The sequence below is a fragment of the Diadema setosum genome, chromosome 22 (assembly GCF_964275005.1).
Source record: "Diadema setosum chromosome 22, eeDiaSeto1, whole genome shotgun sequence".
Classification (NCBI taxonomy): Eukaryota; Metazoa; Echinodermata; class Echinoidea; order Diadematoida; family Diadematidae; genus Diadema; species Diadema setosum.
Window position 1 is genome coordinate 3742726 of NC_092706.1, and position 20447 is coordinate 3763172.

General features: G+C 41.6%; 3 protein-coding genes across 3 annotated transcripts; all 3 read right to left on the reverse strand.

Annotated features, from left to right (window-relative positions):
• Positions 1 to 251: 251 nt before the first annotated feature.
• LOC140245556 (uncharacterized) lies at positions 252 to 1591 on the reverse strand. Its single transcript, XM_072325121.1, has 2 exons — positions 1147 to 1591; positions 252 to 923 (listed from the first exon to the last, which is right to left on the reverse strand). The coding sequence occupies exons 1-2, from the start codon at positions 1177 to 1179 to the stop codon at positions 252 to 254; spliced, it is 705 nt and encodes a 234-aa protein (XP_072181222.1). The 5' UTR covers positions 1180 to 1591.
• A 3458-nt stretch (positions 1592 to 5049) lies between these two features.
• On the reverse strand, positions 5050 to 6142 carry LOC140245453 (uncharacterized). Its single transcript, XM_072325030.1, has 2 exons — positions 6093 to 6142; positions 5050 to 5871 (listed from the first exon to the last, which is right to left on the reverse strand). The coding sequence occupies exons 1-2, from the start codon at positions 6123 to 6125 to the stop codon at positions 5191 to 5193; spliced, it is 714 nt and encodes a 237-aa protein (XP_072181131.1). The 5' UTR covers positions 6126 to 6142; the 3' UTR covers positions 5050 to 5190.
• Positions 6143 to 12472: 6330 nt separating this feature from the next.
• LOC140245438 (uncharacterized) lies at positions 12473 to 13778 on the reverse strand. The gene is made up of 2 exons (XM_072325018.1): positions 13400 to 13778; positions 12473 to 13180 (listed from the first exon to the last, which is right to left on the reverse strand). Exons 1-2 carry the CDS (start codon positions 13430 to 13432, stop codon positions 12500 to 12502), a joined length of 714 nt encoding a protein of 237 aa, XP_072181119.1. The 5' UTR covers positions 13433 to 13778; the 3' UTR covers positions 12473 to 12499.
• Between the last annotated feature and the right edge of the window lie 6669 nt (positions 13779 to 20447).

Here is a 20447-nt window from a genome sequence, read left to right on the forward strand (position 1 = left end):
ACTTCGTGATAGAATTCATAATTCCCTGCACACACAAAACACTTTCACGGGATTATACAGTCGTACTTCTTATTAAATCAATGCGTACAGAAGCGATGTAATCTTTCAGTATGAATCGTGTTTAATTTTCTTATGTGAACAGAAGCTTGTTCAAGCGATTTAGACACAACACACATTTGACAAGCCAAGAAGTCTTTAGCATAAAGAAACTCCATGGGCATCTTGACCCAAAGTCCATATCAATCTCCACTTCAAAGAGACACGACGTCGATGATCTCCGGCTCCTCGTCTTCCTGCTCTGCTGCTTTCCTCGGTTGACGTCTCGCTGGTCGGGTCTTCAGCGACGAGATCGATGCAACCGGTGCCCTGAGCTGATGCTGGTCGTACACTCCAAACACGGGAACATGCGTGAATGGTATCGGGTAGAAACTGTTTGATTGCTGGTGGTAGGCCGCTGGGTATGGGAGGTACTGCGGTCCAAGACAGCACGGGCTGGAACAGGCGACTGGATAACTTGTACTTCGGCGAGCTGGAATCATGGTGTACGGAGAGTAGCGGACGCTCGTCGGACGGTAAGCCGGGTGAGTTGTACTTGGTTGATGGGGAGGCGGACACACCGCTGGTTGCGTGGTGTAGCAGGTGGTTGACGCAGGCAATGGCGATGAACGTTCGATACCCACGGGCGAAGCAGCAGGTGACACCGAGATGTACGGGGGAGATGGTGGCGGCGTTGGTGGTAGCTGATGGCAGGGTACTTTGGCGACCGGCGCTAACAACAAGTCTGACGTCGAGCCGGACGCGGGACGAGGAGAAGGCGTTCTAGCTGCAGTACGAGGCGACGCTGTGCCAATCTTCCGGCAGGTAGCAGCCAACAATGCCAGAGGGCTCGGCTTGCCGATACAAGATGCATCCTCGTCGGAGAGCTGGAATGAAGAAAATGAAAGAGGAAATATTATTACTTAAATGACATTTACAGCAACAGAATTCTTGATAGAAACTGATATAAACGATTCAAACTGAAATTAAAAGAGTTCTTGGTAAAAAGAAGAGGAAAAATTAAGCACCATATTATATCGACATTTCATCCAAAGAAAATCATAATGGTTTCAGAATACATACTCGTCAAATAACTAGAGTGCAACATACCTGTAAATACTTTGACTTGACACTCGTTGCCATCCTAATAGCCTTGGCGTTCGTTCGGTATCACGATGATAATAAACTGTACTGTAAATCCAAAGTACACTTTCAGGTACAATAAGTATGTAGAACTTGGAGGCGAGCACTTGAGGCAGACGTAGTATTGATGGTTGGAAGTCAAAGAATGAAGAGCCTTCCTTCTGAAGCAGCAGTATTTATACCATGTCTGCCAATAGACTTGTCATTCACCTTCATCACGAAGGAGGAAAGTTGTAATAATAGCGATCGGTAGATCACAGGTGGCGTGTGATCTCCGCCGATCGTGTTCTTGAATAGTCCAGTCATTCCACTCACATTATCCTATCAAATCCTCACGCCACTCAACGGTCCCATCCAATCCGCATCCCTCCAACCCTTTGACAATGACAGCTCATTGTCCAATGACCGCGCGGACTCGCTGACCGCGACCGTGGGTGACAGGCGTTATAGCGCACCGGACAAAAGACGGAGCAGTGAGCTTTTGTTTTGACCATCAGTCAATAGCTGAAGATGGCTTGGCTGGAAGTCAAATGGAGTTGTGATGAATTAGCTGTCTGCGTGATTACAACTGATGTACAGGACTGGTACTAGATATCGTTTCAAGCATCGGAGATTCATAGCTATACAAATTATCAACTGCTGGTATATACCAAGTTGGCTGAAAATTGATGTAAGTGTAATTCAATGTCATAATTTATACAAAGAATAAATCAAATCAAATCAAGACCAGGTGACCTGAATACTATTTTCCCGGATAATGTCCTCTATACCTGCTGACAAATTATTCCATTCACCTGTACAAATTGACTGCATCTAGGTACCTAAAATCTAGTTTGGAGCATTAGTTGTTGCTTTGTCGGGTAATTTTCGGGCGACGTCTCTGAATGTATGAAAAAAAAAATCTCATTTCACAAAATGCACATTTATGTTTTACAGGAAGCAGGCTGTGTAAGGCTGCTTTCACATAGAAGTATTCGGTATTCGGTATTCGCTATTCGCTATTCGCTATTCGAGCACCGAATACACCATCACCCGCACCGTCAACTCACCATCCCATGTAGTGAGGATTTCTTCCTCCTACATCGCAGCAAATCTTATCAACAATTTCTAAACTGCATCAGAATGTCGGTCTACATGCTTATATTTGCTAACGGGCAAATCCAGACCAAAAGTGTCATTATTTTATAAACGAGAGACGGTATACGCTGCAAGAAAATCGAACAAGCTCGATTCCCACTTTGCTATACTTTTCGCAGGTATTCGGTACTTTCGAATAGTGCCCTCTTATGTGAACCGGTGTGAGGAAATCCTATCGTTCGATTCAAGCTATCCGCGTGCCCTCGAAAAACGAGCCCGAATACCCGAATAGTATACTTCTATGTGAAAGCAGCCTAAGAATCTCTTACCTATGTCATGATGTATTCAATAATTTATGGATATGTTTCTTTTAATGACCACGTAACAAGTTATGCCAGTCACCTGCATATCATCAAAGCGTGTCAATATTTGGAATGTAATTTGCATGGAGTTGTTGCTGCTACATCGGGGAAACCTCGGGAAAAAACTTTGGCTGCCGGGGGGGGGGGGGGGGGATCTCTGTTGAGATGCCAAGAATATGCATGAAATTTAAAATTCCGTGTGTGTAAGTAAACTGCATGGTCTATTATTCTTGACTACCATTTCAATACATGGAATTCAGCTTACATGTTGCTGTGGCAAATCCTTCATCACATGCATAAATTTACGCGTGTTACAAAACCGGTTTATTTTGTTTACCAAACGATTATGTTTTCCATGAAAATGTCCGAAGCATCTCCCAATTTTGATTGGTGTCTTGACTTTTACATTACTACCTTTTATGGCCAAATGCATTATTTTTTTATAAAACGTGGACAAGACATAGTGATAATTGCAAATTCATTGTTAAAATTCAAACTGCAAACACAACCATGCAACTGTGTGTACAGAAGTAGTAATCTATGATTAATAGCTACCAAAAAGAATTTGAGTAATATCATCATTAAAGGACCAAAAGAAAGCGAGAAAGTAATGAATTTTTAGCGAACTGTAAAAGCCACTATACTATTGATATGATGTGAATGGTATACACCCGTGCAATGATGTCGTGCGTCGCGAATCAAGGCATACATCAGACTTGACTGTGCAAGCTTTGATGAGTGAATGTCTACGTCACTGATTGACAGGTGCGAGGAGGACCAAATTAAAAATAGACAAGTCGGTAAGATCTGAGCTATCCTTTGATCTTCTTCATTCGTGCCGTACCGGTCTCTCAGCATTCTACAGGATGGACCAAGTGATAGCAGCCATCTTTTGTCCTATCTTAATAGCTAAGAGTACATCATAATCTCCTCGATCATCGTACTCAGACTGCGTGAAAACTATTCTCCGCCTCCTTTTGTATTCATGAGCTGCGTGGCCAACCTGCAGAGAGGACATACAAATCGTATATGCCATGAGACCCTACTTGTATAGGCTGCTTGGAAGGAGAGATAAATGAAAGGGTTATAGTACACTACGGGACGGGCATTATTGATAATAATAGATAGACCAAAGTGAAAGTTAGTAAAGGAGAGTTCAAAAAGAGAAAAAATAGCAAAAGAAAGAAAGAGGGAGACACACACACACACACACACACAGAAACAGAGAGACAGTGTGTGTGTGTGTGTGTGTGTGTGTGTGTGTGTATGATTATCAAATATTTCAACTACAATTCCAAACCATGTCAAAAGCAGCAATACACACAAATTTAGTGCTGGAGTTTTCATTGAAGTCAGCCCAAATATATCCAAGATAAAACATCTTTTAGTTTCACCTATTTACACAGAATGGTAATTTTTGTCACGAGTACATGGGAATGTGAGGGGGTAAGTCTCTAGTCAAACAAATCCTGTAAAACTTCCGTGGGTTCTCTTTGTTTTCGGACTTGATATCAAAACGTGTAAGATGTTATAGGAATCATTCACTTAATGCAATTTTTATATTTAACTTTACAAATGACGACTTGCTATCGGAAATGTGCTTTAAGCATCTAAAGCGTTGAAAGGTGTGTGTGTGTGTGGATGCCAGTAATACCCCCGTTCGATATAACATCTGAAACATTACACTTTTATTGAGTCTCATAACTTTTCTTTTGTTTGTTTTAGGGGTGTTTTTGGTGAAGCTTCTACTCGTCTAAAGCTTGCTTGATTTTATCCCATTTATCAAAGTCATCTTGATCAAGTGGAATTTGAGAGTTTGTTGGATATTTTGTTCCAGTAAAGTCGATTATTTGTAACAGTTTGTGACCAAGATAAAGAGCTCTGTTGGTATAGTATCATGAGCATTGTGTCAGTGTGTTGTAATGGCGATCTGGAGGCATAGTATTTTCCCTCTTTCCTGTGTTTCACCTACTACAACTGTATTAATGTAACTTCTCTCTCTCTTGGTTTCGTTGACATAATGTTACACATCACACACACGCACACACACACACACACACACGAAGAATTCGTAACGAAACTTCTATCTGGCTCAACACACTTTACTTCACTGTTTAAACAAGATGTGGATATTCAGTTTGGATTATAATGTAAGGAGCATTGTTGTGTGGTGTTGTGGTATATGTGTACAATTACTCGTGCATATTCACATCTATCAGTTCCTCACTTTTGTTCATTTTTGTGAGATAATATGGCATTTCACAGACTACACACACACACACACACAGACACACACGCAAACACGTAAGAACACCCGTATATGACAGAATTCTTAATTCACCTGCACACAGATCAGCACTAACGTGGACACCAGTCATACTTCTCGTAATCAATACACAGACAATAAGCGGTGTAAACTTCATGACCTTCAGTATATTTTTAATTTACTTTCTCACCTGAACAGAATCTTGTTCAAGCATTTAGACACAACACACATTTGACAAACCAAGAAGTCTTTAGCATAAAGAAACTCCAGGGACGTCTTGACCCAAAGTCCATATCAATCTCCACTTCAAAGAGACACGACGTCGATGATCTCCTCCTCGTCTTCTTCCTCTGCTGCTTTCCTCGGTTGACGTCTCGCTGGTCGGGTCTTCAGCGACGAGACCGACGCAACCGGTGCCCTGAGCTGATGCTGGTCGTACACTCCAAACACGGGAACATGCGTGAATGGTACCGGGTAGTAACTTGTGGGGCAGATGCTCGATCCCTGGTGGTAGGCCGCTGGGTATGGGAAGTACTGCGGTCCAAGGCAGCACGGGCTAGCACAGGCGACTGGGCAACGGGTACTTCGGCGAGCTGGAATCATGGTGTACGGAGAGTAGCGAACGCTTGTCGGACGGTAAGCAGGGTGAGTGGTGCTTGGTTGATGGGAAGGCGGACACACTGGTGATTGCGTGGTGTAGCAGGTGGTTGACGCAGGCAATGGCGATGAACGATCGATGCCCACGGGCGAAGCAGCAGGTGACACCGAGACGTACGGGGGAGATGGAGGCGGTGTTGGTGGTAGCTGATGGCAGGGTACTTTGGCGACCGGCGCTGACAACAAATCTGACGTCGAGCCGGACACGGGGCGAGGAGAAGGCGTTCTAGCTGCAGTACGAGGCGACGCTGTGCCAATCTTCCGACAGGTGGCAGCCAACAAGGCCAAAGGGCTCGGCTTGCCGATACAAGATGCATCCTCGTCGGAGAGCTGGAATGAAGAAAAAAAAAGAGGAAATTATTACTTAAATGACATTTACAGCAACATAATTCTTGATAGAAACTGATATGAACGATTCAAGCTGAAATTAAAAAGAGTTTTTGGTTAAAAAAAAAAGAGAGGAAAAATTAAGCGCCATATATTGACATTTCATCAAAAGAAAATCATAATGGTTTCAGAGTACATACTCGGCTAGCTAGAGTGCAACATACCTGTAAATACTTTGACTTGACACTCGTTGCCATCCTAATAGCCTTGACGTTCGTTCAGACCCGGCTTTCACGATGATAATAAACTGCACTGTAAATCCAAAGTACACTTTCAGGTACAATAAGTATGTAGAACTTGGAGGCGAGCACTTGAGGCCTCATGAAGCAGCAGTATTTATACCATGTCTGCCAATAGACTTGTCATTCACCTTCATCACGAAGGAGGAAAGTTGTAATAATAGCGGTCGGTAGATCACAGGTGGCGTGTGATCTCCGCCGATCGTGTTCTTGAATAGTCCAGTCATATCCAGTCACATTATCCTGTCAAATCCTCACGCCACTCAACGGTCCCATCCAATCCGCATCTCTCCAACCCTTTGCCAATGACAGCTCATTGTCCAATGACCGCCCGGACTCGCTGACCGTGACCGTGGGTGACAGGCGTTAGAGCACCGGCTATTGTTTTGACCATCTGGCCGAAGCTATGACTAGACTGAGCAAAGCGGTCTACATTTGGGCATAACTTGCATGTTTCCACGCAAGGTCTTGTGCTACTCATATTAGAAACATGGAATAATGCAAGTTACGCCCAGTTTATAGGGGAATGTACATTCAGATTTGTTGGTCTTAGCACTTTAGCAGTTATTGATAGATGATATTATCTGCGTTAGAAAATATTTTTGCGCTCGCTCGCCAAAATTTATATAAAAAAGAAGGTAAGAACAAAACGTGATGATGACAGTGTCTATTGTGTTCACACATGTCATTTTATATTTAGCAGGCAAAATGTTTCACGGAGCAGCGGCTGCAATTTCATTCGTTCTGAAGCGATCGCCAATTGGATCAAAAGAGGGTGTCAACGGTTTCGAACATACGGGGGGGGGGCGCAAAAAACAACGACAACAAATCAAACAAGATAAGAACAAAACGTAATGATGACGGGGAGATATACAAATTTCGGCTCACTCGCTCGTACTAATATAGAGTATTTTTTCAAGTCCTCAGTTTGTTGGTATAAATCGTTATCTATGTAAGGCCGTCACTATATCTTGATTAGTTTTTATTGTAAGATTTAATAAGCAAAAAATGACAAGAGTTTCATGATTTGTACGCTGAAATACAACAATTTTCGGCTCGCTCGCTGCGCTTGCTCGCCAGAATTTGTATAAAAAAGAGAAGAAGATAAGAACAAAACGTGACGATGACGCGGACAAAGTGATAATGTCTATTGTGTTCACTCATGTCATTTTATATTTAGCAGGAAAAATGTTACACGGAGCAGCGACACTGCAATTTCATTCGTTCTGAAGCGATCGGCAATTGGATCAAAAGAGGACGCCAACGGTTTCGAACATACGGCGGAGGGGGGCGAAAAAAAATCAAAAAAGATAAGAAAAAAACGTAATGATGACGCAGAAATATACAAATTTCGGCTCACTCGCTCGTACTAATTTAGAGTATTTTTTCAAGTCCTCAGTTTGTTGGTATAAATCGTTATCTATAAGGTTGTCACTATAATTGTGAGATTCAATAAGCAAAAAATGACAAGAATTCCATGTTTTGTAAGCTGAAATACAAAAATTTTCGGCTCGCTCGCTGCGCTCGCTCGCCAAAATTTATCTATGAAAAAAGATAAGAACAATACGTGATGATGACGAGGACACACCGCTGGTTGCGTGATGTAGCAGGTGGTTGACGCAGGCAATGGCAATGAACGTTCGATATCCACGGGCGAAGCAGCAGGTGACACCGAGACGTACGGGGGAGATGGTGGCGGCGTTGGTGGTAGCTGATGGCAGGGTACTTTGGCAACCGGCGCTAACAACAAGTCTGACGTCGAGCCGCACGCGGGACGAGGAGAAGGCGATCTAGCTGCAGTACGAGGAGACGCTGTGCCAATCTTCCGGCAGGTAGCAGCCAACAAGGCCAGAGGGCTCGGCTTGCCGATGCAAGATGCATCCTCGTCGGAGAGCTGGAATGAAGAAAATGAAAGAGGAAATATTATTACTTAAATGACATTTACAGCAACAGAATTCTTGACAGAAACTGATATAAACGATTCAAACTGAAATTAAAAGAGTTCTTGGTAAATAGAAGAGGAAAAATTAAGCACCATATTATATTGACATTTCATCCAAAGAAAATCATAATGGTTTCAGAATACATACTCGTCAAATAATTAGAGTGCAACATACCTGTAAATACTTTGACTTGACACTCGTTGCCATCCTAATAGCCTTGGCGTTCGTTCGGTGTCACGATGATAATAAACTGCACTGTAAATCCAAAGTACACTTTCAGGTACAATAAGTATGTAGAACTTGGAGGCGAGCACTTGAGGCAGACGTAGTATCGATGGTTGGAAGTCAAAGAATGATGAGCCTTCCTTCTGAAGCAGCAGTATTTATACCATGTCTGCCAATAATCTTGTCATTCACCTTCATCACGAAGGATGAACCACCATGGTTGTAATAATAGCGGTCGGTAGATCACAGGTGGCGTGTGATCTCCGCCGATCGTGTTCTTGAATAGTCCAGTCATTCCACTCACATTATCCTGTCAAATCCTCACGCCACTCAACGGTCCTATCCAATCCGCATCCCTCCAACCCTTTGCCAATGACAGCTCATTGTCCAATGACCGCGCGGACTCGCTGACCGCGACCGTGGGTGACAGGCGTTATAGCGCACCGGACAAAAGACGGAGCAGTGAGCTTTTATTTTGACCATCAGTCAATAGCTGAAGATGGCTTGGCTGGAAGTCAAATGGAGTTGTGATGAATTAGCTGTCTGCGTGATTACAACTGATGTACAGGACTGGTACTAGATATCGTTTCAAGCATCGGAGATTCATATACAAATTATCAACTGCTGGTATATACCAAGTTGGCTGAAAATTGATGTAAGTGTAATTCAATGTCATAATTTATACAAAGAATAAATCAAATCAAATCAAGACCAGGGCCCCGTTGCAAGAAACTCAGATTGCGTTTAAACGCAAAGTTTCTAGCAACGGGGCCCAGGTGACCTGAATACTATTTTCCCGGATAATGTCCTCGATACCTGCTGACAAATTATTCCATTCACCTGTACAAATTGACTGCATCTAGGTACTTAATATCTAGTTTGGAGCATTAAGTTGTTGCTTTGTCGGGTAATTTTCGGGCGACGTCTCTGAATGTATGAAAAAAAAAAATCTGGTTTCACAAAATGCACATTTATGTTTTACAGGAAGCAGGCAGTGTAAGAATTTCTTACCTAACATGATGTATTCAATAATTTATGGACCACGAAACAAGTTATGCCAGTCACCTGAATATCATCAATATCGTCAATATTTGGAATGTAATTTGCATGGAGTTGTTGCTGCTACATCGGGCAAACCTCGGGAAAAATTCTGGCTGCCGGGGGAAATCTCTGTTCAGATGCCAAGAATATACATGAAATTTAAAATTCCGTGTGTGTAAGTAAACTGCATGGTCTATTATTCTTGACTACCATTTCAATACATGGAATTCAGCTTCCATGTTGCTGTGGCAAATCCTTCATCACATGCATAAATTTACGCGTGTTACAAAACCGGTTTATTTTGTTTACCAAACGATTATGTTTTCCATGAAAATGTCCGAAGCATCTCCCAATTTTGATTGGTGTCTTGACTTTCACATGACTACCTTTTATGGCCAAATGCATTATTTTTTTTATAAAACGTGGACAATGCAGTGATGATTGCAAATTCATTATCAAAATTTAAGCTCCAAACACAACGATGCAACTGCGTACAGAAGTAACAGTCTATAATAATAGCTACATCTTTACCAGGAATGATTTGGCACAAATCTTTCCACATACACATCAATATGAAAAAATCGTAACATGAGTCCTAAAGCATTATGTCTCGTAGGTTTATGATTGGGGGGGGGGGGGGGAGGGGTCAAATATTATAACAGAGAAAGCCAAACTCGTTTCAGTATCACATCCCTTAGTTGTCTTTAACAAAAGTGAGAAAGTTAAGATTCTAACAAATTTCTCTTTTCACATAAACTCATTATCGTCACATATATAGGGGAATATCTCGGGGTGTGTTTAAAAAAATATATATATTTACAATGATTTATGTATAGGCCTACATAGGGTTTTTTGTGGTGTGTGTGTGTGTGTGTGTGTGTGTGTGTGTTGGCGTCAAAATTTCGACTTTTCCTGCATGGGATCTCTAGGACCATCACGGTTGTCGTCGATTCTGAAAGACATTGTATGAAACACTATGTCTGGATCCCTTAAACCTTGACAGAGGGTACCTCTCCTTCTGCGCTTTTGTCTTATTTATTGATATCGTGTAAGTCTACCAAAAAGAATTTGAGTAATGTTATCATTAACGGACCAAAAGAAAGAGAGAAAGTGACTAATTTTAACGAACTGTAAAAGCCACTATAATATGATGCGAATGGTATACACCCGTGCAAATGATATCGTCCGTCGCGAATCAGGGCATACATCAGACTTGACTGTGCAAGCTTTGATGAGTGAATGTCTACGTCACTGATTGACAGGTGCGAGGAGGACCAAATTAAAAATAGACAAGTCGGTAAGATCTGAGCTATCCTTTGATCTTCTTCATTCGTGCCGTACCGGTCTCTCAGCATTCTACAGGATGGACCAAGAGATAGCAGCCATCTTTTGTTCCATCTTAATAGCTTAGAGTACATCATAATCTCCTCGATCATCGTACTCAGACTGAGTGTAAACTATTCTCCGCCTCCTTTTGTATTCATGAGCTGCGTGGCCAACCTGTAGAGTGGACATACAAATCATATGCCATAAGACCTTACTTATATAGTCTCCATGGGAGGAGAGATAAATGAAAGGGTTATAGTACACCACGGGACGGGCATTATTGATAATAATAGATAGGCCAAAGTGAAAGTTAGTAAAAGAGAATTTAAAGAGAGAAAAAATAGCAAAAGAAATAAAGAGGGACACACACACACAAAGACAGTGTGTGTATGTGTGTGTGTGTGTGTGTATGATTATCAAATATTTCAACTACAATTCCAAACCATGTCAAATGCAGCAATACACACAAATTTAGTGCTGGAGTTTTCATTGAAGTCAGCCCAAATATATCGAAGATAAGACATCTTTTAGTTTCACCTATTTTCATAGAATGGTAATATTTGTCACGAGTACATGGGAATGTGAGGAGGTAAGTCTAAATATATCGAAGATAAGACATCTTTTAGTTTCACCTATTTTCATAGAATGGTAATATTTGTCACGAGTACATGGGAATGTGAGGAGGTAAGTCTCTAGTCAAACAAATCCTGTAAAACTTCCGTGGGTTCTCTTTGTTTTCGGACTTGATATCAAAACATGTAAGATGTTATAGGAATCATTCACTTAATGCAATTTTTATATTTAACTTTACAAATGACAACTGGCTATCGGAAATGTGCTTTAAACATCTAAAGCGTTGAAAGGTGTGTGTGAATGTGTGTGTGTGTGGATGCCAGTAATGCCCCCGTTCGATATAACATCTGAAACATTACACTTTTATTGAGTCTCATAACTTTTCTTTTGTTTGTTTCAGGGGTGTTTTTGGTGGAGCTTCTTATCGTCTAAAGCTTGCTTGATTTTATCCCATTTATCAAAGTCATGTTGATCAAGTGGAATCTGAGAGTTTGTTGGATATTTTGTTCCAGTATACTCGATTATTTGTAACAGTTCGTGACAGCGATAAAGAGCTGTGTTAGTTCATCCTGCATATCTGCTCCACTTATTACAGCTGTATTAATGCCATCTCTCTCTCTTGTTTCGTTGACATAATCTTACACATCACAATACTGCACACACACACACACACACACACACACACGAAGAATTCGTAACGAAACTTCTACCAGTCTGTATAAGTCCTATATCTGGCCCAACACACTTTACTTCACTGTTTAAACAAGATGTGGATATTCAGTTTGGATTAATGTAAGGAGCATCGTTGGTGTAGTATTGTGTGGTGTTGTGGTATATGTATACAATTACTCCTGCATATTCACTTCTATCAGTTCCTCACTTTCGTTCATTTTTGTGAGATAATGTGGCATTTCACAGGCTACACACACACACACACACACACACACACATACGCAAACACGTAAGAACACCCGTATATGACAGAATTCTTAATTCACCTTCACACAGATCTGCACTAACGTGGACACCAGTCATACTTCAGTCATACACAGACAATAAGCGGTGTAAACTTCATGACCTTCAGTATATTTTTAATTTACTTTCTCACCTGAACAGAATCTTGTTCAAGCATTTAGACACAACACACATTTGACAAACCAAGAAGTCTTTAGCATAAAGAAACTCCAGGGACGTCTTGACCCAAAGTCCATATTAATCTCCACTTCAAAGAGACACGACGTCGATGATCTCCTCCTCGTCTTCCTGCTCTGCTGCTTTCCTCGGTTGACGTCTCGCTGGTCGGGTCTTCATCGACGAGACCGACGCAACCGGTGCCCTGAGCTGATGCTGGTCGTACACTCCGAACACGGGAACATGCGTGAATGGTACCGGGTAGTAACTGCTGGAGCAGATGCTCGATCCCTGGTGGTAGGCCGCTGGGTATGGGAGGTACTGCGGTCCAAGACAGCACGGGCTGGAACAGACGGGTGGGTAACGGGTACTTCGGCGAGCTGGAATCATGGTGTACGGAGAGTAGCGGACGCTCGTCGGACGGTAAGCCGGGTGAGTGCTGTTTGGTTGATGGGGAGGCGGACACACCGGTGGTTGCGTGGTGTAGCAGGTGGTTGACGCAGGCAATGGCGATGAACGATCGATGCCCACGGGCGAAGCAGCAGGTGACACCGAGACGTACGGGGGAGATGGAGGCGGTGTTGGTGGTAGCTGATGGCAGGGTACTTTGGCGACCGGCGCTGACAACAAGTCTGACGTCGAGCCGGACGCGGGGCGAGGAGAAGGCGTTCTAGCTGCAGTACGAGGCGACGCTGTGCCAATCTTCCGGCAGGTAGCAGCCAACAAGGCCAGAGGGCTCGGCTTGCCGATACAAGATGCATCCTCGTCGGAGAGCTGGAATGAAGGGAAAAAAGAGGAAATTATTACTTAAATGACATTTACAGCAACAGAATTCTTGATAGAAACTGATATGAACGATTCAAGCTGAAATTAAAATAGTTCTTGGTAAAAAGAAGAGGAAAAATTAAGCACCATATTAATTGACATTTCATCAAAAGAAAATCATAATGGTTTCAGAGTACATACTCAGCAAATAGCGAGAGTGCAACATACCTGTAAATACTTTGACTTGACACTCGTTGCCATCCTAATAGCCTTGGCGTTCGTTCGGTATCACGATGATAATAAACTGCACTGTAAATCCAAAGTACACTTTCAGGTACAATAAGTATGTAGAACTTGGAGGCGAGCACTTGAGGCAGACGTAGTATCGATGGTTGGAAGTCAAAGAATGATGAGCCTTCCTTCTGAAGCAGCAGTATTTATACCATGTCTGCCAATAGACTTGTCATTCACCTTCATCACGAAGGAGGAAAGTTGTAATAATAGCGGTCGGTAGATCACAGATGGCGTGTGATCTCCGCCGATCGTATTCTTGAATAGTCAGTCATTCCACTCACATTATCCTGTCAAATCCTCACGCCAGTCAACGGTCCCATCCAATCCGCATCTCTCCAACCCTTTGGCAATGACAGCTCATTGTCCAATGACCGTGCGGACTCGCTGACCGTGACCGTAGGTGACAGGCGTTATAGCGCACCGGACAAAAGACGGAGCAGTGAGCTTTTGTTTTGACCATCAGTGGCTGAAGATGGCTTGGCGGGAGGTCAAATGGAGTTGTGATGAATTAGCTGTCTGCGTGATTACAACTGATGTACAGGACTGGTACTAGATATCATTTCAAGCATCGGAGATTCATAGCTATACAAATTATCAACTGCTGGTACCAAGTTGGCTGAAATGTAAGTGTAAGGCAATGTCATATACAAAGAACAAATCAAATCAAATCAAGACCAGGTGACCTGAATACTATTTTCCCGGATAATGTCCTCTATACCTGCTGACAAATTATTCCATTCACCTGTACAAATTGACTTCATGTAGGTACTTAAAATCTAGTTTGGAGCATTAGTTGTTGCTTTGTCGGGTAATTTTCGGGTGACGTCTCTGAATGTATGAAAAAAAAAAATCTCGTTTCACAAGATGCACATTTGTTTTACAGGAAGCAGGCTGTGTAAGAATCTCTTATATACCTAACATGGTGTATTCAATAATTTATGGATATGTTTCTTTTAATGACCACGTAACAAGTTATGCCAGTCACCTGAATATCATCAAAGCGTGCCAATATTTGGAATGTAATTTGCATGGAGTTGTTGCTGCTACATCGGGCAAACCTCGGGAAAAATTCTGGCTGCCGGGGGAAATCTCTGTTGAGATGCCAAGAATATGCATGAAATTTAAATTTCCGTGTGTGTAAGTAAACTGCATGGTCTATTATTCTTGACTACCATTTCAATACATGGAATTCAGCTTACATGTTGCTGTGGTAAATCCTTCATCATCACATGCATAAATTTACGCGTGTTACAAAACCGGTTTATTTCGTTTGCCAAACGATTGTTTTCCATGAAAATGTCGGAAGCATCTCCCAATTTTGATTGGTGTCTTGACTTTCACTTGACTACCTTTTATGGCCAAATGCATTATTTTTTTTTTATAAAACGTGGACAATGCAGTGATGATTGCAAATTCATTATCAAAATTTAAGCTCCAAACACAACGATGCAACTGCGTACAGAAGTAACAGTCTATAATAATAGCTACATCTTTACCAGGAATGATTCGGCACAAATCTTTCCACATACACATCAATATGAATAAATCGTAACATGAGTCCTAAAGCATTATGTCTAGTAGGTTTATGATTCGGGGGGGGGGGGGGGGAGGGGTCAAATATTATAACAGAGAAAGCCAAACTCGTTTCAGTATCACATCCCTTAGTTGTCTTTAACAAAAGTTAGAAAGTTAAGATTCTAACAAATTTCTCTTTTCACATAAACTCATTATCGTCACATACATAGGGGAGTATCTCGGGGTGTGTTTAAAAAATATATATATATTTACAATGATTTATGTATAGGCCTACATAGGGTTTTTTGTGGTGTGTGTGTGTGTGTGTGTGTGTATTGGCGTCAAAATTTCGACTTTTCCTGCATGGGATCTCTAGGACCATCACGGTTGTCGTCGATTCTGAAAGACATTGTATGAAACACTATGTCTGGATCCCTTAAACCTTGACAGAGGGTACCTCTCCTTCTGCGCTTTTGTCTTATTTATTGATATTGTATAAGTCTACCAAAAAGAATTTGAGTAATGTTATCATTAACGGACCAAAAGAAAGAGAGAAAGTGACTAATTTTTAACGAACTGTAAAAGCCACTATAATATGATGCGAATGGTATACACCCGTGCAAATGATATCGTGCGTCGCGAATCAGGGCATACATCAGACTTGACTGTGAAAGCTTTGATGAGTGAATGTCTACGTCACTGATTGACAGGTGCGAGGAGGACCAAATTAAAAATAGACAAGTCGGTAAGGTCTGAGCTATCCTTTGATCTTCTTCATTCGTGCCGTACCGGTCGCTCAGCATTCTACAGGATGGACCAAGTGATAGCAGCCATCTTTTGTCCCATCTTAATATCTGATTGGTTGAGCGCACACGCATGCTGCACATGCTTTTGCTTGCTCTCCAAAAAAGCTTCTGATTGCTTGTTTTTTGGACATTTCATTTGATTATACTATTACCACCATCTATGTAATAGTGCTCAGAAACTGCTAGACAAGTTTCTATCAGTGAAGTGTCGGTTTTACGCAGTATTTTGATATATTCATTTCTGGATGGATTTGGATTTGGATTTTGCTGTACTCAGTGTGCCCTGTGCTTCCTATGCATCACTGTGTAAGTAGCACATTCTACTATGTTCCTGCTTGGATGAACGTGAACATCTGGATTACAAGTCAGGCACAATGCAGCCTATTCATCTCAGAGTATTTGTTGCTCTTTGTCTCTGTGCTTTTCTGAGTGATCCAGTGCATTGCAGTGGCCAGTCTGCCCTACATCCTTTTCATCATGGGTCATTCACCAGAAGGCACTTTCTAAAGAGGAGAATTTTATACAGTCCAAACTGCACTGCCTCCTTTCAACTAGACATTCTCCATGATGGCGATGTTCATCCAAACCCAGGACCCAACACCCAAAATGGAGAGATATCGCCTGCGTCAGGTTGCCACGGCACATCTCACCATGGACAACGTCAAATCAAGTACACCCCAGGTGAACTTCTGCGATGGAGACATACCAAACTGCAACTCCCGCGAGACGTTTGCGACATCATCAAGTCTTGTGCAATTCAACGAAAGAGAACACGGAGAGGAACTCGAGGAGGCCGCAAGAAGAATACTGTCTCACGTAACAACAAGCCAATATCATCCTTGAATCTCCAGTTGTGTTCCATGAACGCCCAGTCAGTGTGTAATAAGACCGCTCTTGTTCAAGATTTCATCTGCGACAGCAATGTCGACTTGATTGCCATGACGGAAACCTGGTTAAAAGACACACATTCGGCAGTCTCTCGTGAACTTGTCCCTCCCGGATATCGTCTTGTTCATCGACCGAGGAGTGGCCGCCGTGGCGGTGGAACTGGCCTTGTCTTCAGAGAGACAATTGATGTTCATATGGTAGATGCTGGTGAGAAGGACTCATTCGAGTTCGCTGAGTATTCTATTTCATATCACACGTTTCATATGAAATTGATCAATATTTACAGACCGCCGTATTCAGAATCACATCCAGTGTCGGTTTCATCATTTATACCTGAATTTAATGATTATATGCAGTGTCACTTGTTGTCGAATGTACCCCTGCTAATTACAGGAGATTTCAATATTCATGTGGATGTTATCAATGCTGAGTCAAGATCTTTTTCGAGTCTCCTTGAGTCTCTTTGCTGCAGGCAATTGGTTGATTTTAGCACACACACACGTGGTCACACCCTTGACTTGTTGATTTGTCGGCAGTCAGATGATATTGTCATCGGCCAGCCCTGGCCACATGGTTCTCTGTTGTGTGATCATATCCCTGTTATGTGCTGTCTTAAATCATACAAACCTCCATTGCCTTTCAAAGTATTGTCTTTTCGCAGGTTGTCTACGATTGATATTGAAAGCCTAAAAACAGATGTTGTTGAAAGTGAACTGTGTAAGCGCATACCAAGTGATGTCAATGAACTGGCTGTATTGTATGATGCTACACTGAGTGACATCATTGATAAGCATGCACCTGTTGTAACAAAGAAAGTTGTTTTGCGTCCCCAAGTACCTTGGTTCACTGACACTGTCAGGGCCGCGAAACGGAAGAAAAGGAAGGCTGAAAAGTGTTGGTTGAAAACTAGGAAAGACATAGATTGGAATATTTACAAGTCAGAACGTAATTCTATGCTGTATTTGTTAAATGAAGCCCGCCGAAAGTATCACAATGATTTAGTCATGGAAAACAAAGACGACCAAAAACGTTTGTTTCACGTGGTGAAGTCTTTGTTGAACATAGCCAATAAGCAACCTGTAATACCACAGCACATTGACAAACACACCTTTGTGAATGACTTAGGCAAGTTTTTTCATGACAAAGTAATGAAAATTCACGTCGACATTGAGTCAAGATTGAACGTGCTGAGCAAACCATTCACAGATTCTCTTCAAGAGACCTCACACAGTGCACCAATGTTCACAAGCTTTAAGCCACTCTCAGAGCATGATGTTGAAAGACTCATATCTAAGCTCAGTAAAAAGTCGTGTGCATTAGACCCAATGCCTACAAAGATTCTTTTACAATGTGATAGCGCACTGATTCCTGTTTTAACATCCTTAATCAATCTCTCTTTGGCAACTGGTCAATTCCCCTCACAGTGGAAACATGCTTTAGTTAAACCCATTTTGAAGAAGGCTGGTCTAGATATGGAGTTTTGTAATCTGCGGCCTGTGAGTAACCTGAAGTATGTATCTAAGTTGGTTGAAGGTGCTGCCCATCAGCAAATTGTTGATCACCTTAATGTTAATGCACTCCTGCCTTTTAACCAGTCGGCTTATAGACAATTCCACAGTACTGAAACAACACTGTTAAGAATCAAGAGTGACATATTGATGGCTATGGACAATCAGAAAGTAACTATATTGCTTTTATTAGATCTGAGCAGTGCTTTTGACACCATAGATCATTCTCGCTTAGTGAAATCATTGAACACTTGCTTTGGCATTGATGGTGTTGTTCTGAAATGGACCAAGTCATACTTAGCAGATAGATATCAACAGATCGATATAGATGGTACTGGTTCAGATTTTTTCCCAGTGCCTTCTGGAGTCCCACAGGGGTCTCGGCTGGGCCCTCTGTTCTTTACTTTATACACAAGTAATCTGATCAAAAATGTGTATGAAAAGTTTCCTGGTGTATCCTGTCACTGCTATGCAGATGACACACAGATGTATTTGTCGTTCACACCTGACGCACTTGCTCAGCAGCAAAGCATCACTCACATGGAAATATGTGTTAATTATGTACGTGAATGGATGCTGCAAAACAAACTCATGCTGAATGACAGTAAGACTGAACTGTTATTGATTGGCACATCCAAGCAAATATCTAAACTTTCTTTTGATGGGATATCAGTTGGAAGCACCGTCATAAAGTCATCTTCCACTGTTAGGAATCTTGGAGTGTGTTTTGACACACATCTGAACATGGTAGCACACATCACAAATGTGTGTAAATCATCATACCATATGATATATAATCTTAGACGTATCAGGAAATATTTTGATGAGAACAGTATGAAAACGATCGTTCAAGCATGCATTGTCAGTAAATTGGATTATTGTAACGGGCTATTATATGGACTCCCTGATTCTCAAGTTGGGCGCCTGCAGCGAGTCCAAAACTCCTGCGCAAGGCTTATCTGTAACAAACCCAGGTTTTCAAGGATTATTCCTCTTCTGAAAGACTTACACTGGCTTCCGATTCGTAAACGAATATTGTTCAAGATTTTGTTGATTGTGTATAAGTCACTCATTGGTCAAGCCCCCAGGTATATATCCGAATTATTAATATTCAAATCTCATAGACACAGTCACAATTTGCGCAGTTTTAAGGACACTCTCCTTTTACAAATTCCAACATGTAAAACAAAAGTAACACTGGGAGACAGAGCATTTGCCTGTGCTGCTCCCAAACTCTGGAATGATCTACCATTAGAAGTCCGGAAATCCCCAACCGTAGCAGTTTTTAAATCACGGCTAAAAACACATCTTTTCATTTAATTGTTTATTATTATTAAGCACATCAGAAGCTTTTGCAGCGCAGAAGAATATATGTCTATAGGTTTTGCGCTTTATAAATTGATATATTATTATTTTAATAGCTAAGAGTACATCATAATCTCCTCGATCATCGTACTCAGACTGCGTGAAAACTATTCTCCGCCTCCTTTTGTATTCATGAGCTGCGTGGCCAACCTGTAGAGTGGACATACAAATCGTATATGCCATGAGACCTTACTTATATAGTCTCCATGGGAGGAGAGATAAATGAAAGGGTTATAGTACACCACGGGACGGGCATTATTGATAATAATAGATAGACCAAAGTGAAAGTTAGTTAAAGAGAATTCAAAAAGAGAAAAAATAGCAAAAGAAAGAAAGAGGGAGACACACACACACACAGACTGTGTGTGTGTGTGTGTGTGTGTGTGTGTGTGTGATTATCAAATATTTCAACTACAATTCCAAACCATGTCAAAAGCAGCAATACACACAAATTTAGTGCTGGAGTTTTCATTGAAGTCAGCCCAAATATATCCAAGATTAAACATCTTTTAGTTTCACCTATTTACACAGAATGGTAATAATATTTGTCACGAGTACATGGGAATGTGAGGGGGTAAGTCTCTAGTCAAACAAATCCTGTAAAACTTCCGTGGGTTCTCTTTGTTTTCGGACTTGATATCAAAACGTGTAAGATGTTATAGGAATCATTCACTTAATGCAATTTTTATATTTAACTTTACAAATGACGACTTGCTATCGGAAATGTGCTTTAAGCATCTAAAGCGTTGAAAGGTGTGTGTGTGTGTGGATGCCAGTAATACCCCCGTTCGATATAACATCTGAAACATTACACTTTTATTGAGTCTCATAACTTTTCTTTTGTTTGTTTTAGGGGTGTTTTTGGTGAAGCTTCTACTCGTCTAAAGCTTGCTTGATTTT

Coding starts and splice junctions, on each gene's coding strand:
- LOC140245556 (XM_072325121.1), bottom strand. CDS start 1,179: ATGGCAACGAGTGTCAAGTCAAAGTATTTACAG. Junction 924..1,146: donor TCAAGTCAAAGTATTTACAG/GTATGTTGCACT, acceptor TCTTCATTCCAG/CTCTCCGACGAGGATGCATC.
- LOC140245453 (XM_072325030.1), bottom strand. CDS start 6,125: ATGGCAACGAGTGTCAAGTCAAAGTATTTACAG. Junction 5,872..6,092: donor TCAAGTCAAAGTATTTACAG/GTATGTTGCACT, acceptor TCTTCATTCCAG/CTCTCCGACGAGGATGCATC.
- LOC140245438 (XM_072325018.1), bottom strand. CDS start 13,432: ATGGCAACGAGTGTCAAGTCAAAGTATTTACAG. Junction 13,181..13,399: donor TCAAGTCAAAGTATTTACAG/GTATGTTGCACT, acceptor CCTTCATTCCAG/CTCTCCGACGAGGATGCATC.